General features: G+C 38.6%; 1 protein-coding gene across 2 annotated transcripts; it reads right to left on the bottom strand.

The window, feature by feature from the left end:
* Positions 1 to 1439: 1439 nt before the first annotated feature.
* LOC120421698 (neural/ectodermal development factor IMP-L2) lies at positions 1440 to 26578 on the bottom strand. 2 transcript variants are annotated; one of them, XM_039584940.2, is made up of 3 exons: positions 26272 to 26578; positions 2439 to 2740; positions 1440 to 2342 (listed from the first exon to the last, which is right to left on the bottom strand). In XM_039584940.2, the coding sequence occupies exons 1-3, from the start codon at positions 26276 to 26278 to the stop codon at positions 1818 to 1820; spliced, it is 834 nt and encodes a 277-aa protein (XP_039440874.1). In that variant the 5' UTR covers positions 26279 to 26578; the 3' UTR covers positions 1440 to 1817. The 2 variants fall into 2 exon arrangements, with proteins under 2 accessions (XP_039440874.1, XP_039440884.1); XM_039584950.2 differs by lacking the exon at positions 26272 to 26578 and adding an exon at positions 3320 to 4202.

The raw sequence follows: 26578 nt of genomic DNA, 5'->3' as shown, positions 1-26578 counted from the left end.
ATTTGAGCTATTTGTTACTTTGGAACAGGCAAAAACACTTGATGAAAGCTGTAGTTCATGATCAAAGTGCTGATAGGCCGATAATAGATATAGGCTGAGATAGGGTATATTTCCCCTACGCCATCAAATTTTACCTAAAAGTTCCTGCAAATTAAAAAAAAACGCGTCTTCTCTCGAATGTTTAAAAATAGAAGGGGTCGTACCGCCCCTCCGTCACGAGGTATCAAAAAATTAAGCTTGGATTCGTAATCAGGGACAAAAATAACTATGACAAAGTTTCACGCAAATCGAAGAGGGGTCGGGGCATCTGCTGTGTGACTTGGTGAAAATTGATTCATATTAAGCCCAAAAAATCAGGGGGCAAAAAAATGTTTTTTTCTTGCAAAATAAAAAATCTTCAAAGTTTCATTGGAAATAAAAGTCCAATCCAATTTTTGGTAATTGGGTCCTAAAATGAAGCATAGATTGCTGATATTATTGTTTACAGCGATAAAGCTTATTTTTCTGAGTACAATGACCCTTTGTACGACCACAAAGAGTTTAAAATGGGTTTTTAAATCAATTTTGAAAAATTAACCTCGCGGTCCTTCTTGACAGAAAAGCTCCTATTTGACAGCTCGTTCCAAGGGGACCATAGTTGATCCATCGAAAAAATGTTGTCTTGTCAAAAAAATTGTTTTGCATTGAAATGAAAAAAAGTGATCAGAAATGGTTTTTAATCGTGTTTTTTACCGTTGTACATAAAAATTGACATAGGGCTTTAGTACCCAATTCTCCGCTAACTGCCCCGATCCCTCTTCGATTTGCATGAAACTCCGCCCAAGAGGTAATTTTTGTTCCTGATCACGAATTCGAGCTTCAGTTTTCGATATCTCGTTACGGAGGGGCGGTACGACCCTTTCCATTTTTGAGCATTCGAAAAAAGATGTGTTTTTCAATTATTTGCAGTCTGAAATGATAATGGCGCGGAATTCTTTTTTTGGGCGTGTAAGAAAAATCGCTTAAAATATCGCGGAGGCAGCGCTTCAAAAAAAGTTGGGACGATGTTTTTGATCGCAAAAGTTACAGATTTGATCAAATCGAGTTCTGCAAAGTTCTAGGGTCATCATCCTAACAAATATCAGGGAAAAAAGAATCATCCCGATTGATTGTGTTATGCTCGAGAACCAGCGAGTTTATGTTACCGTTCCAACTTTTTTGGGGGCTTGGGCGTCCGTGTAAGTTTGACGTGCGTTGGGCGTTCCAGTGTTAATAGGTTAATACTCATAAATGAAAAGTTTTTGTGCAAGTCACTTACCAGAAATCAATGAAGCTGCTTATCGGGAATGCGCCTCTCATTCTCTTAGCATTTCTTATCCTAATATATTGTGAAATGTCATCAATTAAATTGTTTATACTCAACCTGGGCTTTTGTACTGTTCAGATTTTAATAGAGTATATTGAATAATTATAAACACTTTATTTTGATAATAAAGAGGTGAGACACCCGTGTATCGCTGAAACTAAGACACAGCCCAATGCTAATTTATGGGAAATCTATTTACATTGAATACCAGCGCGTTTATGAGATTGAATGTATCCGTTTTGTGTATTTATTTTAAAAATAACTTACTTCCTAATGTCAGAGATAGTAACTAATATGCGTTTACATGGAATACTTTAATGATAATTTTAAATAAATTACTTTGTTATCGGTTTGATATCATCTAGTTTTAATAAGTTAAGTGAATGGCATAAGTGAGGTTAGTGCAAAATAGTAACTATGGTTAGGTCATTTTGTGTCCATTGGTAGTTCTTAAAATCTTTACTGCTTGGCCTTAGTTCGGTCGGATGGGATACAGGAACGTTTCCGCCTCATCCTTGGAGATGGCATTCTTAGCGACACAAGTGTACGATCCCATATCGGCCCACCTCAGGTTGTTGATGACCAGTTCTCCCGTGGCCAGTGTTCGGAAGCGCGGATCTTGCATGCTGCTGATCACGTTTCCTTCCTCGTTCTTCCACGTGACTTCGGGAAGGGGTCGACCAACGGTTTTGCACGGAAGAATGACCGTCGATCCCATGTATTCAAATAGGGCTTTGTAGTGCAGGGTAACGCGAGCTTGCTTTAAATGCATAAACATATGGTGACCGGTTTTGAGAATATCGGTAAAGTTAGAACGAGGTCCATCGACGTGGTAAACTGTGGTAGACGCGACTGCAATCTGTCCTCCCGAGCGGCCAATGCAGGTGTATGTGCTCTCGGCGGTATGCGTAGAGTGGTCCAACACCAAACGAGAAACCACACGTGCCATTGTGGTCGGGCTGGTTTCGCTAATGACGTTCATGCTCATATCTTCCCACTGTTGAAGCAAAGATAGAAATCGAACGGAAGAGAAATGTTGATTAACTTTTTTTTTTCTCGTGACAATTCGCTGTGTTTAAGATGGTATACTTACATCGGCTGTTTGGCCGCTGCCATGGACCCACTGGACGTACGGTGTTGGCGAGCCCATCACTTCGCATTCGAGCTCGATCGTGGTTCCACGAATCTGGGTGACCTGGGCCGGGGGCTGCGAGGTGATTTTCACAAAGTTTGGCCTCGACACTCGTGACGCGGAAGCCGACGACGACGAGGATGACGATGAGGATGACGCAGACAATGAATTGTCCTGGTCAAGGTCCACCGCCCGGCCGTTGATCTGTGGTGCTAGCGCGGTAAGCGCAAGCGCCAGATAAAGGATCTTTAAGTGCATCATTCCTGGAAGGAGAAAGGAAAAGAAAGCAACAGTTGAAAAGCATGTTAACGGACTGGCTCCGGGATTTTTTGGTCTCCTTTTTTTCTCCTATTTTCCTAGAACTAGACACATCTTAGAAATTTTCCTTTCGAATTGCATCAGTCATTTCCAGTCCCCCTCTCTGGCATTCTCTCTTTCTCTTCATACCGTGTGCTCAACCCGAATGTATCCGTTCAGAGCGACGGTTAAGGTGAGTACGGCCACGCGGCGATGTGCGTGTGTGTGTGTGTGTGTGCGTGCATGTTTCAACATGTGCGAACGTGTAAGGAAAAAGATGAATGAATCGACTGCGACATTGAGTTTGAGCGTTGAGCATTTTTGTAATAGATTTTTAAAATAGAACGTTTTTTCCCGAAACAGCTCAGCCAGACAAACGAAATTCATCGAAACTTCGTCTGGTTCAGATAAGAACGCGGCGTCGCCGCCACCGTCGCAGCACGAGGAAAGGCAGAAGTTCACGTGACAAATGTAGCGTTCGCGGAAGATGTATGACTACGAAGGAACGCGCCTGAAAGTGCGATAAGAACTCAAACCCAACTCACCTATTGGAAATGTGTTCAACACACTACTGCTGCAGAGTAGCAATAAATTTCTTTCTCGAGCTGGCTAAAACTTCCTGGTCAATCAACTGGTTGACTATTGACCACCGCTGTTTGATAAAGCAGATTTGATACGATTTCCGTTCAATAGCTTCTTCGCTCGGGCTAAGCGCGCTTTTTTGGAGCAAAAACTTTCAAACTCCTTCGATACGAGTCTTGCAGGAAAGGTGAGTTCTAGCACGTTGGCTGTACGTTATGTAATGTTTGAGTTTATAAGGTGTTTTATGAGCACATTAAGCAGCATCAATTCCGATAAGTTCACTTTTTGATTATAGCTCAACATATGGCCGAGTATCGGACCGTAAGCGGACGTAATTTTGCCGCACTTTCCCACACTTCCGGATCGAGGTTCAATCTGCACCGTCCTGTAGCTGCGCAAACTGCTTATCGGCGCAATTTTGACCTCTGCTTGGCGACTGCTCTAGGGAATGCGTCTGCCAGGATTCATTAAATTCCTTTGATATGCAAGTCCGAACGCTTGATGATAATCTTCAACTCTTTCGATGACGATAAACTTTCCGCTTCGACTGACATTAAATGAAATCGTACGATTCTGCCGATCAAATGGTATTGCTGACGTCAAATGCTTTTCTTCTTGCTTTATTCACACTGTGTTCTGCCTCCTAGTATTCTTGGACTATCTTCTGATCTAATAGTGCTCGGAATGAATAACTGGGTCGATGACAAGCAGATGTTCTAGCAAAGCTTTTATTGATTCACTGACACGTTCACTTCCTTCGTTAAACCTTTGAACTTGTCAAACCAAAAAGTGGAAAATTTCCCGAGGGTAAGGTGTTTCCAATGCAAAAGCTATATGAAAACTGATTTGATCATTTCTATCAACTTCATTATATAGCTATTCTCGGGCACTTTCGTCTATTTATTCTCTTCGGCTACTCGCTCACTGCCCTACTCACTCTCTTTTTCTCTCTCTACGAACCGAGAACATTGAGGCAGAAGCATCCTTTTGCATGGTCAAAATGTTTTGATATTTAAGCTCAGTTGAACATAAAAGGCAGACCAATGTTTGCTCAATGTACCTTATATACCGGATAGAGATTATTAAAAGAGGTCTGTTTTCGAAGAAAAAAACATTGCTCGCAAGTTCATTGCACGGTAATTTTCCACTAACCTTGTGCAACAGATGAACCACCCTGAGCTCCATACAAAGTATTTCAATGAACAACAAAAATAGCACTCAAGATTCGAGTCGAGGCCTTAGGCTCATTTCATCTGCTCTTGTATAGCTTTTTTCAATTGAAGTTGAATCCCGTCTTTTGATTCGATTTTCGAATCTCTTGTACTAAGCTTGCTGGAATTTCTATTTAGATAAAACAAGAGAGCACACGTGACAGTGCGTGGCCGAATGGTTACGCTGTCCGCTTTGTAAGCGGATGATTCTGGGTTCGATTCCCATCTGCTGCAACCTTCCATCGGATGAGGAAGTAAAATGTCGGTCCCGGCCTTGGTTGTTAGGCCGTTAAGTCATTCCAGGTGTAGGAGTCGTCTCCATGCCATAAGTACAAACAACACACCAAACCAAGCCTACTCCGGTGGAATCGCTGGCGGCGGTTGGACTCGCAATTCAAAGGTCGTGAGTTCAAACTCTGGGGTGGAAGGTTCCTTGGAGTAGAAAGAGGTTTGGGTGCTCTCTCCATTCAAGCCTTCGGACTCCTAGGTTCGAGCAGAAACTTGCAATTGAGACCACAAAAGACCCGGGGGTCGTTAATGTGGATGGTTTGATTTGATTTGAAGAGAGCACACTGGCATCAATTTGTCACAATGATTTGTTTTTATCAAAGTCATCCGGGATATCAACGTCGCTGCAAAAGTTGTGGGATGGTGTTTTGTTAGCGAGACGTCTTGGTAGGACCCTTTCATAACAGGCAGGCAATACTGTTGAAGCCCTAATTGAAGCATCATTGGTTCAGTTGTAACATGAATTCAGGTAGAATTCGGCTTTGAATCGGCTTTTATTCACGAAAAACCCAGGACTATACGTTTTTCTCGTGTAATTCAACTTTCAGAAGATACATTTGAACTCTTTGCCACTTTGGTCGAAATTCCAATTTTCCCAAAAACGAATATTAGTAAAATGTTTTTGGGAATTTAGAACATGTATTTTTAAATCCTATGAAAAAGAAGAAAACAATATTTTACAACTGTTTTGACCAACATCGTCACTCGATCTCACTATCCGGGGGCACGAACATTCGATGCATGCTCTCATTCACGTCGTCGTTGTTCGTTATTTCCTTGCTGCAGTCTCCGTCTCTTTAGTTGTCGGCCAGCGTGTTGGCCGTGCACATGCAATTGGCCACGATCATTCATGAATTTATTTGGAGCCGGCTATCATTGAAACAAGTTACGGCTTTACGGCCGGCTTCTCGGAGTGCATTCTTGGTGCACTTTTTGTGCCTTTGCCTTTTTCCCTTTCTCTTCCTCTCTATCTCTCTGTCTCCCGGTGCTTTGGCTTAACGAAGGAAAAATACCCGGTGTGGGGAGGACCACCGCCGGGGCCAGATTAGCCAGGTAGCGCTCTCATGCCGGGAAGGTCTCAGCGGGTTGATATCATTGTGAAAATTGAATCAAAAGAAATTTTCTTTTACGAGCCTTCTCAAACACGGCTTTCCGAGTCATGAGAGATAGAAAAATGTAATAAAAAGATATCGCCTGATGCAGTTACATAAATTACATGGTTTCCCCTTAATCCCACACCGTCATCATTGGTAAGCCGCCACCTCGTGGCCACATGGCCCGGCTTTGACTCTGGTGGGTGCGCGGACTGCAACAGGCTGCAGCACACGAAGCGGCTACAGTTGCCGGCTGGATCAGGTTTTTGGCGTGGAATGGCCACCACAAAGTCTACCTCGAGATCTCTGCTCTGTGCCAATGCCACTCTGTGCATCGACACACTAAGTATCTATCGACTATGATTGCAACTTGATGGTGGTAGCACGGATTGCTATTAATTAAAAATAATCACCTTGTCACGGCAAATGAATAATTTGCCTCCCTCCTGCATTTTGTCCGACCTAAACGTCTCCCGTGGCCATTGTATGATTAGGACCCCCTGATTTTACAGGGTTCAGTCGAAATTGAAAGACAGCGTGGGAGTTGGCTTGGAAATGAGCTCAGTCACGAAAGGCGACCTCGGCTAGCTGTTGAACAAAGTTCCTCTGTCAACGTGACAAACGATGGACGAATAACGTGATTTTCACGTGCTATCTGTGCACACAGTGCAGATAGAGGGAGCTGAAAATTAGTGTGACCTGATAAGATTGTCTCATTTCGTCGTGATCGTGCTATCTTGTCGCACGTCGATTTTGGGCCAAATAAGGTTAAGATCGCCATTTTGACGCATTTTACTTGGAACATCAATAAGCTTAATGTGAATCTTAATTTCAACGCTGACTGTTATTATTTGCCTTTATATCCTCTGGGGAGGTTGTGCAAAAGAGAAACAAAGTGGAAGAACAAATCAGGTGTCATCCATAAAATACATCACGCTTTGAGGGGTGGGGGATGGGGCGGTTTGAACATGCTTCGAAATGGATATAAAATTGGGGGTATAAAATGGCCGATTTAAGCATGTCGTATTTAATGGCTGGGGCCTAACATAAAAACTGACCAGCTAAAGGGATAAAAGACAGAGTTTGAAACATAAAAATTAAACCTTAAACTGCACTGCATTGCTTTTGATCTGAAATTATTGTATGGATTCAATACTAGCTGTGAAACGTGACAGCACACTTCACATTGGTTTAACTTTGATTTTGTAGTTATGCCACCATACTACTACTAGGTTGTGTTATCAATCTAGAAGTATTGTTTAAGTGGCATGAACCTAAACATATAGCAGATATTTTTCCGTGTTTTAAAAATTTAAAAGCTTCAAATGAAGACACAACTTTTGCGTCGCTGTATATCGTCAGCTGTGTGCTATCTTGTGACATAGAGCATTTTGGTCGAAAATGAGTTAATGATGACGTTTTGCCATACTTAACAAACACTACAAGATGCTTTAACCCGATTTTGGAAACTCGCTTCCGTTTCCCGGATATCGCAATACACACTTGTGACATAGACCAATTTATCATCAAAATGATCGTGCACACTTGTGACACGTCATTCATGTTGTTGGAAAATGTAAAAAAAATTTCTTGTTTTTCAATGTTTATGTTCATACACATTTTCTAAACAATGCAATCTTTTGTATTTGAAAATATACTGATTAAGTCGGTTAAACTATTGATTTAAGTCTGTTTTAGTTTGTATAGGAATTCTGTGACTACGTGTGACACGTAGTACAATTTTACTTTCGAAACACACTTGTGACTCGTGCTTTTCAGATTTTTGATTACATAATTTACTGTATCTTTTAACTGATGTAACCAAATTAGTTGAAACTTGGAGCGTTTGTTAAGCGATAGTATACGAACCGATTGCTTCAAAAAGTTTGGCTCTACCATTCATAGTTTTGAAAATATTTATCATCAAACTTTAAAAATCGATTTTCTCGAATAGTACTAAATGGTCGTTGTCACAAGATAGCACACAGCTGACGATATATTATAGTGAATTCCTTCTACATGTTGTTTAGGATAGCTCTCTACTCATGTTGGCAATTCCCTTTAATGCCGTATTAAAATAAATTACCAGCAAACAATATTTACAGTATTTATGTGTTGTTTTCTTTTTTCATTTACTAAAGATTTTGAAGTTCATTCTTCAAACACTTAGAAGTGGCTTAGCTATTAGTACTGGACAGACTTGGTGCACTTTTAACATCTCGATAGAGTCGATTTTTTGTTTATAGTCTCGCCAACTATTACAAGCAATTAAAAAAAATCTATCGGTGTTTACTGGTTCAGGAACGACATATTCTTACACCTTCTACGATAGTATGAGAAGTACTAATTAAGACAGTCTTTCCTTAAAAATTCAGATCGTTGAATTTGAGTCTGCTGATTAATCTAATTTCTTTTCATCAAGAGATTAATATATATCATAAATATATCATAGGCATAAAAAACTACAAAAAGCTCGACAACTTGCACTCTGCAATAGCATAGCAACAAGTTCGTAAATCAGCGCAGCCCAGTTCCTTCTCAGACATCGTGGCGCGCGTGATGCTTGCGGCTTGCGGCAATATTCAACAAAACTCACTGGACCGGTTTGCAAGGAACTGACACTATATATTTTATAGTTGTATGAATTCTGATGAGATTATATTTCCAGGGAGAGATTGCGGATTTTTTTGCCTTCTCTTTTAATAAAGGCTAGAAATTGGATTGGACTTTGAACCTTAAATATTGAAGTGTGTTAAAAACCAATCTCGTGTTTTTGCAAGCAGCTTCAAGAAATGTTAAATCTGTTTAAAAACATATATTTAGATTGTGATTGTATAACTTTTGGAACAATCAATAATTTGCACTTTTTCATTTGAATCTTTCATTATTTAATACTGTTTATCTGTTAACATTGAACATTTGTTACTAGAAATACATGTTATACATTAGGTTTTTCAATTTTCTATCTTTTTCCTTACAATCAAACACCATTTCATTCAATGCTCTCGTTACTTTCTTCAGTATCTCTTACATTCACCCTTAGTGTTCATGAAAGGTGTGACAAATTGTGTACATAAAGCGAACCCAACTGAATCCAGCTTGCATTGCACGATATAAACCTACACAAGATGATTATACAGTCACGTTGTGTCTTTTAATCTCTTTTGCTCCTCTCAGCTGACCATAAACTCATCTAACGGTCAATCTAGCCCGAAGGGAAATACTGCTGTAAATTAGAAAATGGCACAATCAGCTGACTCGCTAAATAACGCTTTTTTAAAGGTATTTGGCGATGGAAAGTCACCGTTGATGGGCATGGATGACTTGAAAAAGTGAAGGCAGCAAACTGGCAGAGAAACAGTTTACAGAAGAAATGTCCACACGAAGCTCTCCCGTTCGTGGATTCGGTTTTCCTGATCACGTTTAGTGATCACATTGAGCCGATTCAATATACATAAATTGCATCAAGCGTGAATTATAAATTACTTGTTTCATGCCGGGTCTGTGGTAATTATTGTCGTGTGATTTCATTTTATTACAAATTTACCGGGGTTCGTACATGCAACATTTGCATACACGATCGGCCAGTGATTCAAACTACTTCACTTCATCGTGACTTACTGTAGCTCACAGATCAAACATGCCCTGTTTGTTTCTAATGCGAAGAACTGTTAGCCGGAATTTCATCTCAATAAATTGCCAAATTCAATTTGAATAATTTGAAGAGGTTCATAGCTAATTCCATGAACTTTTGAATCACTGCGACCGACTCAGCAAAAGGGCTGGTGGATTGGGTGGCTGTGTGATAGGTGAAAAGTCTCTTCGTATTGTTCAGTTTTCGTTGAAAACGTGAGCTGATCCACGTAGACCACTGACTGTTGCGGCACGAGCAGCTGATTGAGACTGCCAGCAGTGGTGAGACATACGAATAGAATAGAACGATGCACTTTATGGTTTAGGAGAGTGAAGCAAAGGAAAAGACGCGAACGAATGAAATGGATGGAAATAAGGGAACAATAAGGAAGCAGGTCGTCCAAGATCAGGTTAATGATTCAATTGAGCACTGGAAGGAAGCAGTTGAAACCTGTTCCCTGGGTAGCGATCAAGGTCAGAACCGGTCCTGTCGATATGATAGATTGCCACCAAGTTACTACACACAGCTGTTTCCCGTCAAGGCAGAGAAGGGCACGGGTAAGTTATCCGAGAAACGATTCAAATGAATTGAATGAAGAAAAAAAATTAGCTTTGACACCATATGTGCCACTAACTGCTGGATGCTGGCCAACGAAGCAACCGTATCGTGAAAGATTGATTGCTGCCGGAGATTTTTTTTTCTCCGCTCCTATCTATCTCACTCGCTCTACAAGAGTATGCGGTGTACCTTAAGGCAGCTCTTCGAAATCTGTTTCGGTACAGAAGGGTTCATAGAAGAGCATCGAAACGTGATAAAAACGGAATATCACGCAGATTGTGTGTACCTGACAAAATGCATGAACGGCTTTCGGTTGAACTTTTCTTGAAAAATGTGAACTTTTGAAAATTTGCGAAGAATGTTAAGTTGTATACGGATTCGATCCACGAAAGTCACGTGCTTGCTGAGTTGCCCGGGTCCGAATCAACGGTTACCACACATCAATCAGGTGGCTTCTCTCCGCCCTGGACCGTTTCCAACGCGCATGGATGACTCATCAGAAAGTAGTCCCCCTGGCTCAAGCAAACGAAGCATACGAATAATCCAGAAAAAACAGCTCAACCGGGTCCCAACGATCGCTTATACAACCACGTTCTCCGCTTAGCAACAGCTGCTGCTGATCAAAAGTACCCGGGGGATGGCCACAGCATCTTAAATGAACTGCTAATGTCATCAGTTCGTCCTCTTATCCATTCATCCATGCTTTCCAAACCTTGCCTCAGGATGTTCAGGACAATTTAATGATTGTCTTGCGCTGTCGCTGGCGATTTTCATGTTGGGCTATTCCCGTTCAAATCTTAGAGATGAATAAAGAATAACATGCAATCTCTTCTTTAAACACCTTCTAGACTAGATTTTTGAAAATGACATAGATTTCACGGCCTCACCCAAGGTTGCCAGGTTTCCTGATAAATCTGGGAATGCCATTTTTAACTATTATCAAAACAAGTTTGAAGACATTTGGTTGTATCATTGCCGTGATGTAGCTATTTGAAGTTATGGCCTATCTACAATCACTTTACTTAGAATAGTTAAGCTGCGTAGAACAGATAAATTGCTTAGAAATAGTACGTAACTTACTGTCGTCATCTACAATCAACTTAGCAAACTTGCTGGGCTGTTATACGTTGCTATGCAGTTGTTTGTTTACCTTTGATATAGAAACGTCAACTTGCCGTAGATTTTGAAATTTTCCAAACCATACGTCAAGTTACCAATTTGCTTACTTTATCATTGTAGAAGATCAGATTCCTTTGCATGGATTCAAATTCCTACGCTAAGTACAATTTTCTAAGTAAAGTGATTGTAGATAGGCCATTAACAGTTTCAAAAAACGGGTGCCACGATATCTCAACACTACCTTGACCAAATCGGATCAAAATTTTGGTGTGTATGACGATGGCCGATTTTCAAAAAGTTTATTTAAAAAAATGATAACTTTTTTGTTGTTTTTTATATAAAAAATCTTCAGTTTTTGATTTTTGTATTTTTTTTAAAAAGCAACATTTCAAAATCGGCCATCGTCATGCACACTGGAAATATCTTATGGCCTATCTACAATCACTTAGCTTAGAAAATTTCACTTAGCTTAGGAATTTGAATCAATGGAAATGAATTTGAGTTTCTACAATGGAAAAGTAATCAAATTAGAAACTGACGTTTGGTTTGGAAAATTTCAAAATCTACGGTAAGTTGACGTTTCCATATCAAAGGTAAACAAACAACTGCATAGCAACGTATATCAGCCCAGCAAGTTTTCTAAGTTGATTGTGGATGACGAACGTAAGTTGCAAACTTTCCTAAGTAACTACTTTACTTAGATGTTCTAAGCTAAGTGATTGTAGATAGGCCATTAAGCGTCTTCACCCCAAATTTCAGCCAATTTGGTCTATCCCATCTCGAGATATCGTGGCACCCGTAAATCAACTCGGTGTTTCGAGAAAAGTTTGACAGTCCGCTTTGCGCACGGCAAAATGTTGATCTTAAAATCGTCTCTAACTCAGTTTAATCATGTTATATCTTCATGAAACTTTCAGGGGTGATTGAAAATCATCTTTTTAGTGGATTCAATAAATTTTCTGTAATATGAAATTTTGTGATTTTCTACGTGTATTCAATCCCTTAATTCATATCCTCCCTCCCCTAAGCTATTTATAATTTTATTATTTTTGTCTGCCAGATTTTTCCAATTTTGACCTGGCAGCCCTGACATCAATACATCGCATGGACACTTTTTTTGAATTTAATCCCCTCCTTTTGTATAAAGCGTGGACAATCGCAACTTTTTAAATTATTTTTTTGTTGCAAATTTATAACTTTTCCTTGGATAACGCTCACCACACGATGACCACAAGCACAACAGATGAATGATTGGCGTTTGCCTTTTTTTTGCTCTTTGAGCATTTATTTCGCGCTTAGTAAGTGCCCTTGCAGTGCCAAAATTGAATGATCCTCCGAATTTGCGTCACACCTTGAGAGAAAGAGTTCTTCTAACGATGACATGACAAGTTTTGAAAAAATATTTTGTTCATGCTGGATAATTCTAGCCGCCAAGCCCCCAGATCTGGCAAGGGTACTTTGAGGGTCAATTTGGCTCGAGGGCAGTAAAAACCAACCTACCTGATCCTGAACAGTCAATTTGCAACTGTGTTGCTATGCAACGTGAAGCTTTTTTGTAGGAGAATGCAAGGTATTTTCATTACTGTTATGTATTTGGTCCATCAATTATTTCACATAACTTTACCGTTGCTAACTTGTTAACAAGGTCTGAATCAGACATAAGAAAAATTGGGAAATTGATTGTAAAAATTAAACTTTAAAGTGCTTTTGATTTTTTTAATCAGGTTCAAAATCAATTAAAATATTCGAGTTTTATTTAAAATCTCACCTATAATTTTACCCACACTATAACAAAAAAGTTAAAATAAAATTGGCTCGAAATTGATGCCAAACCCTCCGTCAATTGGCATGCCTCTCCTACCTGAGGTGATGGGATAATTTTTTGCCACTTATCCATCATCAGGTGGCTATTAAAACCAGCTGATGCTTAATCCGGCTCACGTCATTTGTCCTACATGTCTTAGCGACAACTGAGACGACGGTAACACACACCCATCACACACCGCTTTTCAATGTGCCTACAGAGATTTTATTGTACCGTCTGCAGAGCGGATTAAGGAGGGTTGGAAAAATCACTTAAATGAGTTACTAACTGAAACTTTCAAAACCCCTTTGAAAGGTTCTAGAGAAGTTTAGTTTTGCTTGAAAAATCTTTACATGTTTATTAAATGAAATTAAAAAAAAACATTGTGGCGATAAGCAAGAAAAAAAATTCCATAGGAACATTTCAAAAAATGAGATGATTACACGTATTATTATCGCCTGTCTCTCTTTCCTCTGATTTGAAAGACATGTTTCAACATGTTCTTCTACATACATGTTTGAATAGATCTGAACATTCAGAACATCTTGACCACCTTTGTTTTATTAAATGGATTAATTTCAGAGAAACATAGTAAGGCCGTTGCAAATATTTTTCAAAGTTTATGTCCAAGTTGGATAAATGGATAATTGTAAATTAATTGTAAATTATGGCAAACTTCAAAACAGCATTGTAAAGTATCACTTCTCAATACAATTGCTGAAAATTTGTACATAATAGCTACGGCGAGAACATATACTTTTAAAAGAGTATTTGTGGTAACACTACACATGAAGCATCTAAAGCATTTTTTAATTTGTTGCACAGTGTTGATAGCTCGAAAACAGCTTGTCTTGTTAACTTGTCAATTTAAAAACTCATATGATATCCAATTAGAAATTTATTTGTTTACGATAACATTACCTTTTGTTCAATTAGATATCTGCTAAACGTCTTTGCAAATAATTTTCCGTAAAAATCATACAATTCTAGCAAAGGATTAGATCGAAATTCGAGAAAACATTACAAACTGAATGAGACTAACATCAACCCACAATCGTTAACCTTTTATGCTGCGTTCCGTAGCAAACCTCGCGATCGTTTCCCGTAAGGTTTGTTTGTTTCTCGTCTCGCTCGTTTTTGATAAGCAAATTAAACTGATTCATGAGTTTTGTACGGGCAACGTAAAACGTGTTTGGAAATAGATTACAAGCTCACTTACTGACATAATAATCTTGCTCGATCATATTTCGTCTCCGGGGCAAGGATGAAGCTCAATTGATGAATGAGTTTATGGTTGCGTTTTAATTGGGCGATGTTAGTAGTCATTCAATTAATTTTATTCTTGTTAATTTAAGAAGTATGCATTATTCAAATCATAAAACTAAAAACATTTTTTGCAAATTGAAGTTTTCTCATCTGAGCGACTCAAAAAAAAAATATACCAAAATGATTGTCAAATAAAGTACATGAGAAGACTGTTTAAAGATATATCGACAGTTTTTTTCATGCTTGTTTTCAAAATCAATTCAAAATCAAAATCAATGCTGCTGCTGAAATTAAACAAAATATCTTAGAGTTTATCAAAACAATCAATCATCGATTTGTGGTCTCAAAAATCGTATTTTTTAACAGATCCGTATCATTATTGTTTGTAATTTGTTCTTATTGGTTGGCAATTGTACAAGATTTATCAAATCAACATTTCAATTTTAGTGATTCTTCTGCCTCCTGGTTGGAAGGAATAATATGAGGGGAAACAAAACCATTCTCAAATTAATCGAGCTACAGATACCCAATTCAACCAAACAAATAAACCTGTATTGAATATATTGAAAACATGAAAAAAAACTAATATACGAGCAACACTTTGAGGACCATATAAATTGTACGAAATTTAATCTTCATCACGTGCAGAATGTTGTGGCTTGGCACTCGGTATATCATCCCTCTATTCCCGTTTCACTGGTTCAAACTCCATCAATGTGGTCAATACCAGCAAAACCGAAACCTCAAGCTCTCACTGTTTAGGGTATATCTATAAAATACGTTGTTTAAAAGTTCGCAACTCCTCTTTTACAATATTTTCATATATTTATTATCTTTCGATGGAAAATTAGTTTTTGAGAAGATGTCACCAAATAAAAAGCAAGTATTTAATGGATATCCCCTCATATAAATGGTGGATATTGAAGTGGTCGTACGATGACGTGCGTCATAACCTGCCGTGTGCAAACCTTGATGCAAAGTGCGGCGAAAACCGGACCATTTGCATCAGACAGTCAGGTGCCATGGTACACGGTAAAATTGATTCAGTCAAAACGTGAATTTTATCATGAGGGCTCTTAACATTGCTATGATAAACATTAAAACATCGTTAAAAATTTCTGACTCATGCTCAACTAAAAACGAAAAGAATTTCCTCCCTTCCGGTGACTCATCCAATTTGAACTGCAAAATTAACTCGTTTCGGTTTTGCACGTGCTTTTTGTTGATCGCTTTTGGTTCTCACCAAAAAGATTCATGGATTCATGGAAAAATGACGACGGTTGGCGGTGTGCGAAACCGGTATACACGCGAGATTGATCGCAAGAAATGTGCCAATCAACGAAACAGGTTCTATTCACCCCGTTGGCACTGACCGTGTGGGACTTCCCCAACAAAACCTGATAATGGGTCGTTTGCCGTTTACGATTAAGATGATGTATTTTGTCGTCAAAATTACACGTTTTCAGGATACGAGATCCAATATAATTAAATAGTAAACAAACATATTAAAAGATTGGATTAAGCCATTCGAATACTGTTATTATCAATTCCAACTCTCAAACAACTGTGGAAATAGAGCCGGAGTCGCTAGAGTTTGAAGTGGAAGTTGTTAAATCCTGAGAAGTTTTAGTCAGCTAAATTACAAAAACCTGTAAGTTTTGTTTTGTTGCAGTCGGATTTAGAGTCGCTAAATCAACAAAAGCTAGAGTTGAATTCATTCAAGAGTAACATCACTGCCCAGTGCATAAGGATCTCAGGATTTCGATGCCGGTGTGCTCTTTTGTATTAGGCTTGCTGGTTTTCCTATCTAGTTAGCATCGATTTGTTGATTCCTACTCCGGATTCTCGACATATTTCAACTCCAACAACTGAGACTACACAGCACTGGTAATCGTTCATTATTTTTGCTAATCTCTTTCCAAGTCAATGCAACGAAGTAAATGTCTGGAATTACCATTTTAGAAACCTTGTTACTAAGTATTCAATATTCCATTTAGGCTGGTACAAATATTTTTAAAAGTTTTTGTCACCCCCCCCTTCAAAATTGGCCCAAAAAATCAGGGGGCAAAAAAAATATTTTTACAATAAACTTCAAAATTTCAATTGCAACCAGCTGAAATCAAATTAAAATACATTCTCCTGCGTTTAAAATCATTTTCAGCATGCTTGGGTTTATTAAAAAATCTTAAGATTTTTTGAAAATGTTCGATACAAAATCTTTTTTTTCGATACAATTTTTGTTTTTGTCAGATCTTAGATTTTTTGAAAACTAATGATTGCAAAACAACTGAACTAGTGTAAAATGCATTTTAAAACACTTTTTTCATTTAAATTTGAAGATTATGGCTTGTTATTTGGGTGGGTCTCGTGGCGCAGGGGTAGCGGCTTCGGCTGCCGATCCCGATGATGCTATGAGACGCGGGTTCGATTCCCGCCTTATCCACTGAGCTTCTATCGGATGGTGAAGTAAAACGTCGGTCCCGGTTTCTCCTGTCTCGTCAGAGGCGCTGAAGCAGAAATCCCACGTTAGAGGAAGGCCATGCCCCGGGGGGCGTAGTGCCAATAGTTTCGTTTTTTTTTGTTCGTTTTTTCGGCTTGTTATTTAAATTTTTATATTTTTTTATTTTTTGCCCCCCCCCCCTTGACCTCGGCCAGGGCCGAGGGACAAAAACTTTTTTAAATATTTGCATCGGCCTTATTGGCCTATGCATTCTGCAACGTTGACTAACCCGTGATAAATATGCCAACATTTCGATATAGAATTATCATTTTTACTGCTCTGCCCAAAACTGAAAATTCGGCTTCTATGCCAAATCAAACATTCCGGAAACAACGCGATTTAAAATTAAAATGGTGTATTGGTTGTTTGGTTTATCGCATCAGCAGCCAGAACTAACCATTATTATAGTGAATATCAAGTATCTGAAAAATGCACTGGAACATCTTTTACCACTTGGTAAAATAATAATAAAACAACTCGAAATTTTTGAAGCTAATGTCAGAAAACGTTTCAGTTTCGTCAAGGTTTGATAGATTTTGACCCGCCAAGCACACACCAATCAACAGAATTGAATTTTAGCTAATTTCCTTCCATTGGATGGTAATTTGATAATTCGGGTATAAATGCTTTGGAATCATCTTAAGCAACCAGGGCATCCACTAAAATTCAATTCTGTCGATTGAAGCGTAATCAAGGAACCCAAATCTATTATACATTGACGAAACTGAAACGTTTACTGACATCAGCTTTGAAAATGGTGAGTTGTGTATTTTTTTTTAAATTATTAGCAGTGCAGCAACTATACTTTTGCAGACGATAAATTAAAAATTAACTCATACTTTAAGTCAGTCCAATTAGGATTTCAGCTCAATTTGCCTATCAAAAAAATGTAACATCCTATTGATTATAGAGTCATGCTAACAAATTTGCTATTTGAATGTGGTTGACATTCAAGACTTAAGTAACCGCTTCATTCTGCAAGAAACTTATTTTTTTTTTTAATGGAACGAAAAATTATTTCTTCTAAAAGGTTATTTGAAACCTTGTTCTAGCTTAGACATAGAACACGCCTTCGAATTACAGTCAGTTGTTGGAGATTTAATTAGTTTTCTTAGAAAATTGTATATGAATTACTCCGTTCATCACCTTAATCATACAGCACTTGACCATTTTCCCAGAATTTGTAGAGACACAATGCTGTCTTTTGTCAGCTGGTTGTCTAGGAAAATGCCTACGTGACACTGATCGTGTAGCAACGCCTGATGCAGTGATCATGTCTCACGGTAAACAATTATGCATAATTGAATGTGATCAGTATATGTTTCCAATTTTCTAAAATATATTATTTTTGTCTGGCGAATGTACTTGAATTCAGAAACAAAAGCACAACATTTGGCGGCAATTTTTTATAGTGTCGATGATAGTCTGAAATCGACTCCCGTTTTTAATATATATCATCTCGCATAAACTGTGGTCACTCCCAGGGTCGTTTATCAAACCAGATGAAGTACTCCACGTCGTTCAGCTTGATATATGAATAATAATATCGTGCTGTCAGTGTCAATTAGCCAAGACAGTACAGACAGTGCAATAGACAAACTGTCGTCAGCTGATCTGAGCTATTTTTCCACCGAATGGGAAAATCCTACGTTCGCGGAGAAAATTATCCGTAAGTTCGTTCTGACATTGATCTTGGCCAGGTTGCATCATGCCAACTTTTTTAGAGGACAGCATATTTTCTTGACGCTCATGTGAAATCCCCACGCGTCATCATTTTCACGGGCAATGAATTCCCAGCCAAGTGCATTATTATTACTAGACCGAGCAGAAATCCACGTTCGGTCACTTTGAACGGCCCAACATGCCAGGTTGGCTTGAATCGTCTGATGCAACTAAGCTAGTGGTTTTCGTGAGTCCAAAGGGGCACCTGTATCGCACTATATAAGGCACGTGCCGGTATTAGTTGAAGGATTTTTGCCGGCAACGGTTACGTGAAATCAAACATCCGAATTCCCCAACCGATTGCTGTTAAACGATAATGTCAATAAAGCAGATATCGACGGTCGGATTTCACAATACTATGGCGTGCGACATGACGCAGCAACGATGTTACAAGTCACATGCGCTGGTCTAGACAAGAATAAGCATTTCCGATTAATAAAATTTGTGTGCACACCTCAATTGCACCTTCGAAAGACACACCTAACAATTTCCTCAATTATTTAAGTGTAGAACGAAAATTGAATCATCAACAAATCATTGCTCGCATTGTGCCACAATATGAGCCAAATTCAGTAGGATGTAACCTTCGTCATGCGGAACATAATTCCTTTTTCCTAATTCAAAAAAGTTATCTTTTAGTTATCGTAATGATTTCCAAATAAAAAAAAAGCATTAGAGCCACCTTAGAGCAAGACAATTCACCTGTTTTGTGCTATCTTGTGACAACGACCATTCAGTACTATTCGAGAAAATCGATTTTTAAAGTTTGATGATAAATATGTTCAAAACTATGAATGATAGAGCTAAACTTTTTAAAGCAATCGGTTTGTATACTATCGCTAAACAAACGCTTCATGTTTCAACTAATTTGATCAAACCAGTTAAAAGATACAGCAAATTATGTAAAAAAAAACCGAAAAGCACACAGAAAAAAATCATGGTAATATTACATCTGGAAAGGGGTACATCTTTTATGTCAGAAAAAATGTGTAATTTTACCTCTGGAAATGTGTAATTTTACCACTTTTCTGGTGTAATGTCACTTTTTCAATCTAAATTGATGTTAAATAACATCATAAAAGAAGTAATATTCAACCTTCCAAAATTACAGCTTCCAAATTTACACAATTTTTTTCTGTGCACCTGTCACAAGTGTGTTTCGAATGTCAAATTGTACCTCGTGTCACAAGTGTGCACAGAATTTCAATACAAACTAAAATAGGCTTAAAACAATAGTTTTTACAATTCCGTCGTGAAACTATTTACTTTTCCTGTCATTCTTGAACGACGAAATAGCCTACTTTTCTGTACCAAAAATAACAGAATCGAATAGCAACACTTTTCAAAATAAATGCTGAAAAGTTCTATTTTTCAGCACTCAAATGGGTGCTGAAATGTTGAACTTTTCAGCACTTGTTTCGAAAAGTAACACTATTCAACTTTTTTTTTTTTATTTAAACGATTTATTGACAAAATACATGAAAATTTGACATAAAATTTCACTCAGTGTGTGTTTTTTGGAATTGCAAAAAATGTTGTATGGAACTCGTTGCAAAACTTGATTTTTTCAGCACTCTTCGTATTTATCCAACTCGGTGAACCTCGTTGAATAAATGTACGACTCGTGCTGAAAAAATCCTCTTTTTGCAACTTGTTGCATAAACTACTATTAACAGACTTAATCAGTTTATTTTCAAAAACAAAAGATTGCATTGCGTTTAGAAAGTGTTCATGAACATTTGCGAAAAGCAAGACAAATTTTCCACATTTTCCAAGAACATGTAAGACGTGTCACAAGTGTGCACGTTCTTTTTGATGATAAATTGGTCTATGTCACAAGTGTGGATTGCGATATCCGGGAAACGGAAGCGAGTTCCCAAAATCGGGTCTGTGTCACAAGATACACAGAAAAAATAATGTAAATTTGGAAGCTGTAATTTTTGAAGGTTGAATATTACCTCTTTTATGATGTAATTTTACCTCAATTTAGACTGAAAAAGGGACATTACACCACACAGAAAAAAAATCATGGTAATATTACATCTGGGAAGGGGTACATCTTTTATGTCAGAAAAAAGGTGTAATTTTACCTCTGGAAATGTGTAATTTTACCACTTTTCTGGTGTAATGTCAGTTTTTCAGTCTAAATTGAGGTAAAATTACAATATTCAACCTCCCAAAATTACAGCTTCCAAATTTACATTATTTTTTCTGTGCAGAAAAGTGGTAAAATTACACATTTCCACAGGTGAAATTACACCTTTTTTCTGACATAAAAGATGTACCCCTTCCCAGATGTAATATTACCATGATTTTTTTTTCTGTGTAGCACACAGCAGGCGAGTTGTAACCGTTTTGAACCTCACACGTGGAGGTTACCACGATTCACGCGATTTGTTTTCCGTTTTTTGTAAAAGTTGGGAAGTGTTCGCGTGTCAAGTGTTTTGTCTCCGATAAACAACCCAGCAAGTGACGTCCACCAAGAACGCAGCCAGCTGAAGCTTCCAAAACCGACCACCAGAAGACCTCGTCGGCAGTGTGCGGTAGAGAGGTGACATGACAGTAGGTTGGCGGGTCAGGGAAAAGGTGCGCAGAGAGGAGGGGAAGAACGAAGACCATCAACCCCCAAGGACTTCCCCAGGAATGTCCTATTGTCCGGACAACGTTGAATCGAACAGTAGGACAGCTAAAATAAACTGTTGCGCTAAGTTCTTGTGAACCGTAGCGCCAGCGAGTACCAGGAGTTTCAAGATACGCTGGAGGACATCAGGTATGTCCGTGAATTCGCCAAATTTTCAGCCCTATAGACCCCATCCACCTAACCAACAAACCCAACCGTCATGACCAACCTAATCTCAAATTGACCGTCGCCTCCAGGACCCCTCATACTTCGTACGCCAAAACTCCCGTCCACAATCGGACGTGGACCCTTGTCGGGCCTGCGCCTCATAAATTTCATTATTCATAATATTACCACTAACTTGAGTTTACATTTTGATATCGATTGAAAAATGTTACGTTGAACATGTTAATTATAATTCTATATTGTTGTGGAATGATTTTACAACCTAAAGAAGAATATTCAAAGTTCTGTTGTTGTTTCTGTTCTATTGACATACTCGGATAACATGCAACAGAAAAAGGAGCAATCCATTATTCCAAAAATCAGGGCTGCTTTTGCATCTACCGAAGTTTTTTTTTTTATTTCTTGACCAAAGTTACTAGTCTAACCACTCTGTGGGCTAACTCTATCCAAAACTTTGCAATGATTGGAACAAAATTAGTTTTCTTGGCGGGGAAATTTAAAGCTCTTGAATGGGAACCAATGCCATTTTGATTTTACAGAGTTGGTCCTAGTCTTTAAGAGATGATGCAAACGCGTTTTCCAACCATAAAGATTGCGCCATCTGCAATGGGGTAATGCCCCGCGCGCGCCTTCGTTCGACGCAATCGATTGATTTGGTCCGGATTCAGCTGGATTCTCGTTTTTTTTTAATTCACGCAGAATACGACGCAGTAAAAACGTCCAAGTGCCATTGAAGAAATGTACATGAAACAATTATGTGCGGAAAGTAACGGGCAAAACGTGTGATAAGAAAACGGGTGCGATTTTAATATGGTAATTAATTTTATGGCTTCGCAATCGCCAGCCTTGAGATTGTCTGCGTCGTCCACGTTGCTTCTCTACGACAGCATCTCTCAGTCAGGAGTCAGAGCTCATCCTTATCGACACCGACTCGTTGACACCAATCAGTTGCACTGACTGTAATGGGCGTGTACAAGTCAGTCAGATGGGTCGAGATTGATGGCTGGATTTGAGTACTGTTTTGGTAATTATTGGTAAAATATTTCCATTGCTAAAATGATGTATTGATTGTTGATTTTCAGTTTATTTCCGTTACACATGACTTGACTATTGCGGATCTGTGGATGTTTACGAATAACACTTAATATTTTCCAAACATATCCAGTATGGTCCGTCAGCCGTTGGGGTTTGATTTGTAAAATCATCACATAACTTCAAATTGTTATAGAAACTCGTAATCAAGGTGACTTCACTCAGTCCGAATATACCGCAATAAAGTTTACAGAACAGCTAAGAAAATTCGAAACGCTTTAAGATAATTATGTTATAAAGAATTCCTTTCTCCCTTTTACTCGCTTTGCTGACAGATACCTATTTGATTCCAAATTGAAATGGATGGAGATAACACGGTTAGTCAAATTTGGACTGAAAGCGCCAATTGATTGATAAGAGTTATTTCCGAATCGATATCATTGGTTTCAATAGATTAATGGTATTACAGAGCAATAAAAGTAAGCCGAATTCAGCACAAAGGTATTTGCAAAATATGGTATCTATGACATTTGAAAGGGAAATTCCAAAAGTTAATTGTATGTACACAATATGACACGTCAGAGGTTTTTGTTGAACCATATTGTAAATTGCATAATTTATTTTCAAGCCATTCAAAAAATGCTGACTAAGCATCGCATGATCCATGTTTTTGTTTTCCCAACACCTTCTGGATTCATTGCACTAAGTCGCCTATCATCATTAGGACATGCTGAGCATGGAGAGCAACTCTCGGCAATCCTCTCAACAGAGCCAATAGAAGCAAATGTAAACAAACCCATCATGAGCTGACTGTAATGGCTTATGACTTGCAGTCCCGCCGGATGGCGGCAATGATAAAGAGGATTTCGAACGTCACGAGATAAGCTAAGTGGAATCACGAGATTTACCAATGGTAGCCATCCGGGAACAACTGTAAACAAACAAAACACCTCGCGTGATTTGCTGCTCGACTGTGCCTTCAGATGTACTGTGCATGTTGTGTGTCTTCAAACACTTGACAAACCATGAGAAGTTTTGTTGAATTAAGATTCAAGTTGGTAACACTGCGCGCATCAACGAAACCTGTTGAACATTATAATTAAGCAAATAGAGCTTAAGATGAGGACAAGGTAGGAAAATTTACAATTCTGTTGTTGTCGAAAGTACTGTAGCCTGCACTAACTTTGTTTTTAAACCATGGATTTAACACACAAGAAAGTTAATGATAAAGGTTTCTAGCTGGACACTTTGATTTCATATTTTTCATTTATTTCGTTAGCTTATATCGCGAATCTAAACTCGTCTGGTTGAAATTTTTAACCATTCTAGGTCATGTTAATTTTGAATTCGAATTTATAAGGATCTATCGCTGTTCCAGTATATACTTCAGTTAGCCATTTTTTGCAATATGTTGATTAACTTGAACAACCTCCAATTTATTTGTATTTTTTGCAGCAACTTAAAAAACTTAAAATCGCTGAGGTTTTTGAAAATGGCGAAAAGTCCAAGTTTAACTAATTTTATCACATTTATTCTAAAAAAAACCTTTGCAACTAAAAACGCTGAAATTCTAATTTGAATGTGGTCGAAGCAATTAAAGAATTCAAAATTCTTAAGTTTTGCCTTCCTCACCTTACTGAGGATCAATCGAAAAACGAAATTCCCAATTAGACCGCCTAGACCCACCTTCAGATATACCTACCGACTCAGAATCAAATTCTGAGCAAATGTCTGTGTGTGTGGTAGGATGTTGATCAAAAAATTGTCACTCGATTATCTCGAGACTGACTTAATCGATTTTGTCCGTTTTGACCTCATTCGATCCGGCTTGGGGTCCCATAAGTCGCTATTAAAAATTATGCAGTTAAATTAAGTACTTCAAAAGTTATGCTAAAAAACTGTTTTGACTCAAGTTCGGAAGATTTTTTTTTTCGTAAAATTATTTTTATTATGTCCTTTTCGGTACTGGGACCTGGTTAGGACTGAGTCTGCTTTTGTAATTACATTTTTCTTGAAGCTAAAAGTAATTACAGAGGATCTTGTGTGTAAATGCTAGTGAGAGGGGAGCCTATAACCCGCGGCCTACGGGGTTAGTAGGGAAGGGATTGAAATTCAAAGACAAGGAGTGGAAAGGGAAGGGGGATTGTGTAGGGAACTTGGTTGGCACTGCTGGCCTTTGTTTTAGTCCTCAGCCGCAACTCGGTGTCCAGCTGAAGTTCGGAAGATTGTAAAAAGGGTGGTCTTTGTAAGAAAAAACCCGTCATGTTATACATTTTCACAAAGGTTTTTAGAAGACCTTTCCAATGCGTCAAAGACATTGAAGATCTGACCACCTTATCAAAAGTTATAAGCACTTAAGTGTTATTTATGCACTTTTTGGAGGCCGGATCTCAGATATTTTGATGAAAACGTTGTCCGGATCTCTAATGTGACGTATCGTTGGATATGACGTTTTCAACGAGCATGAATTGGATAGGAGATCTGACTACCCTATCATAAGTTTTTTTTTTTTTCATAAATTATTTTTATTGGTTCCTTTTAGTTACTGCGACCAAGTTAGGACCGAGGATCGGTTTAAAAAAACAAATATATAATAATAACAAAAATAACTCTTTATAATCCGTACTTGGAGATCATGTAACTGACGAGCGTTACTTGGTCCAAGCGGGTCTTGCAGCTCTTGAACCTGCCGATATACTCGGAGAAAATGCCCCACAACTCAGCCGAACTGAAGAGCACCTCCCCGGCTTCCTCCTCCGTGGCACGCTTGGGGCAGCTGCGGTCCGTGGCTTCGTGGACTCCAGAGCAGTTGGCACACCGCTTCGGCTCTGCTTCTTGGACTTTGCACTCGTCCGTCTTGTGGACACCCACAGTTGTTGCACCTCCCCTTGAGGTGGTAGTTCCTGGTCCCCTGACCCAGCCGCAAGCAGTTCCTGCACTGAGTCACGTTCGGTCGCTTTTTTCCGGTAGGCCTCCCACCGGATGTGAAATGCTTGCAAGAGCTTGATTTCACTCTATCATAAGTTGTAAGGACATAAGTGCCCTGCAATATAAATATCTGAGTACCCATTCTAGAGGTATGAATAATGATACGTAATAAAAGAAACCGGTTTTGACGTTCAGTTTCACCTTAAATAAAAGTAAACGTCATAAAAATTTAAAAAGGCAGAATCGTCCAATAATTAAACAAGATATCGGAAGACTTTAACGGTGCACATCACCTAGAGCTTTTGCACTAAGATTTTTGTTGCAGACATTTTAGTTTCTTTAAATCTACGGGAATTTTCGATATAGTAATTTATTCATCCCCTAAATACTATCTAAAAAATAATTTACAACACATTTTGACAACTTTTACAATCAAATTGTAACATGGTTGGATCATTAAGTTTGATAATTTGGGAATATGAAGACAACAATTTCCTTGATTGCTGTACAGTGTTCACGCTTGAACGGTGAGGTAATCCAAATCTCTTATTTACACCTAAACTCCAATCACCCCGGGATTAGAACTGACGACTTTTAGATTGAGACAGGTTTTTTTAATGCAGAGAGACGATTCCTACACATGGACTCAGCTAACGACTAAACCTCTGGGTTAGGCCAGCACCATAATTTTCTTCCCTATCCGACGGATGGCGTCTGCCGGCCCTGCCGGACTTGGAAAGTATTTAAAGCGGAGCATTTTTTTTTTCTTTGCTCTATCAGTTGACGTCTAAGACCGTTGAAGATCCATCTCGACGCGGAGCACTTTTTAAAAAAATATTTAATTTTTTGTTAAAAAATGAGTGATTTTTTACTAACCTAAGCACGGAATATTTCCATGCAAAACCACCATGCACCCCCATTGAATTAATGGATATGTCAACGCATCTACTTACCCATCATTTCAAAAACTTCGTTGTTCCAAAAGTATCCCAACACTGGTAAAAAGGACCTCTTCTGAAAACACACACACAGCAGTCACTTCAAATTAGGTAAACAGTTCTGTTAGATTCACTTGGTTTCACTAATAAACTGAAAAGTTGCACAACTTTTTGCCACAAAACAAAAAACAAACACTTCACCACCCTGTTTGACGCTCGGTCGCAAATCGACAGCGCCCTCCTCAGGACTGTTCACTTCCGGTGCTTGCTTTCAGAAATCCCCCCTTTTTCTGCACAGATCAATTCGTAACCGATTTCAATT

This window comes from Culex pipiens, chromosome 3 (assembly GCF_016801865.2).
Source record: "Culex pipiens pallens isolate TS chromosome 3, TS_CPP_V2, whole genome shotgun sequence".
NCBI classification, from domain to species: Eukaryota; Metazoa; Arthropoda; class Insecta; order Diptera; family Culicidae; genus Culex; species Culex pipiens.
The sequence above is the reverse complement of the archived record's forward strand: the minus strand, read 5'-3'. Positions and strand labels throughout refer to the sequence as shown.

Bases quoted from the DNA above. Each gene is read 5' to 3' on its own strand.
- LOC120421698 (XM_039584940.2), bottom strand. The intron at 2,343-2,438 runs GTAAGTATACCA...TTGCTTCAACAG, and splicing joins GCAGCGGCCAAACAGCCGAT to TGGGAAGATATGAGCATGAA.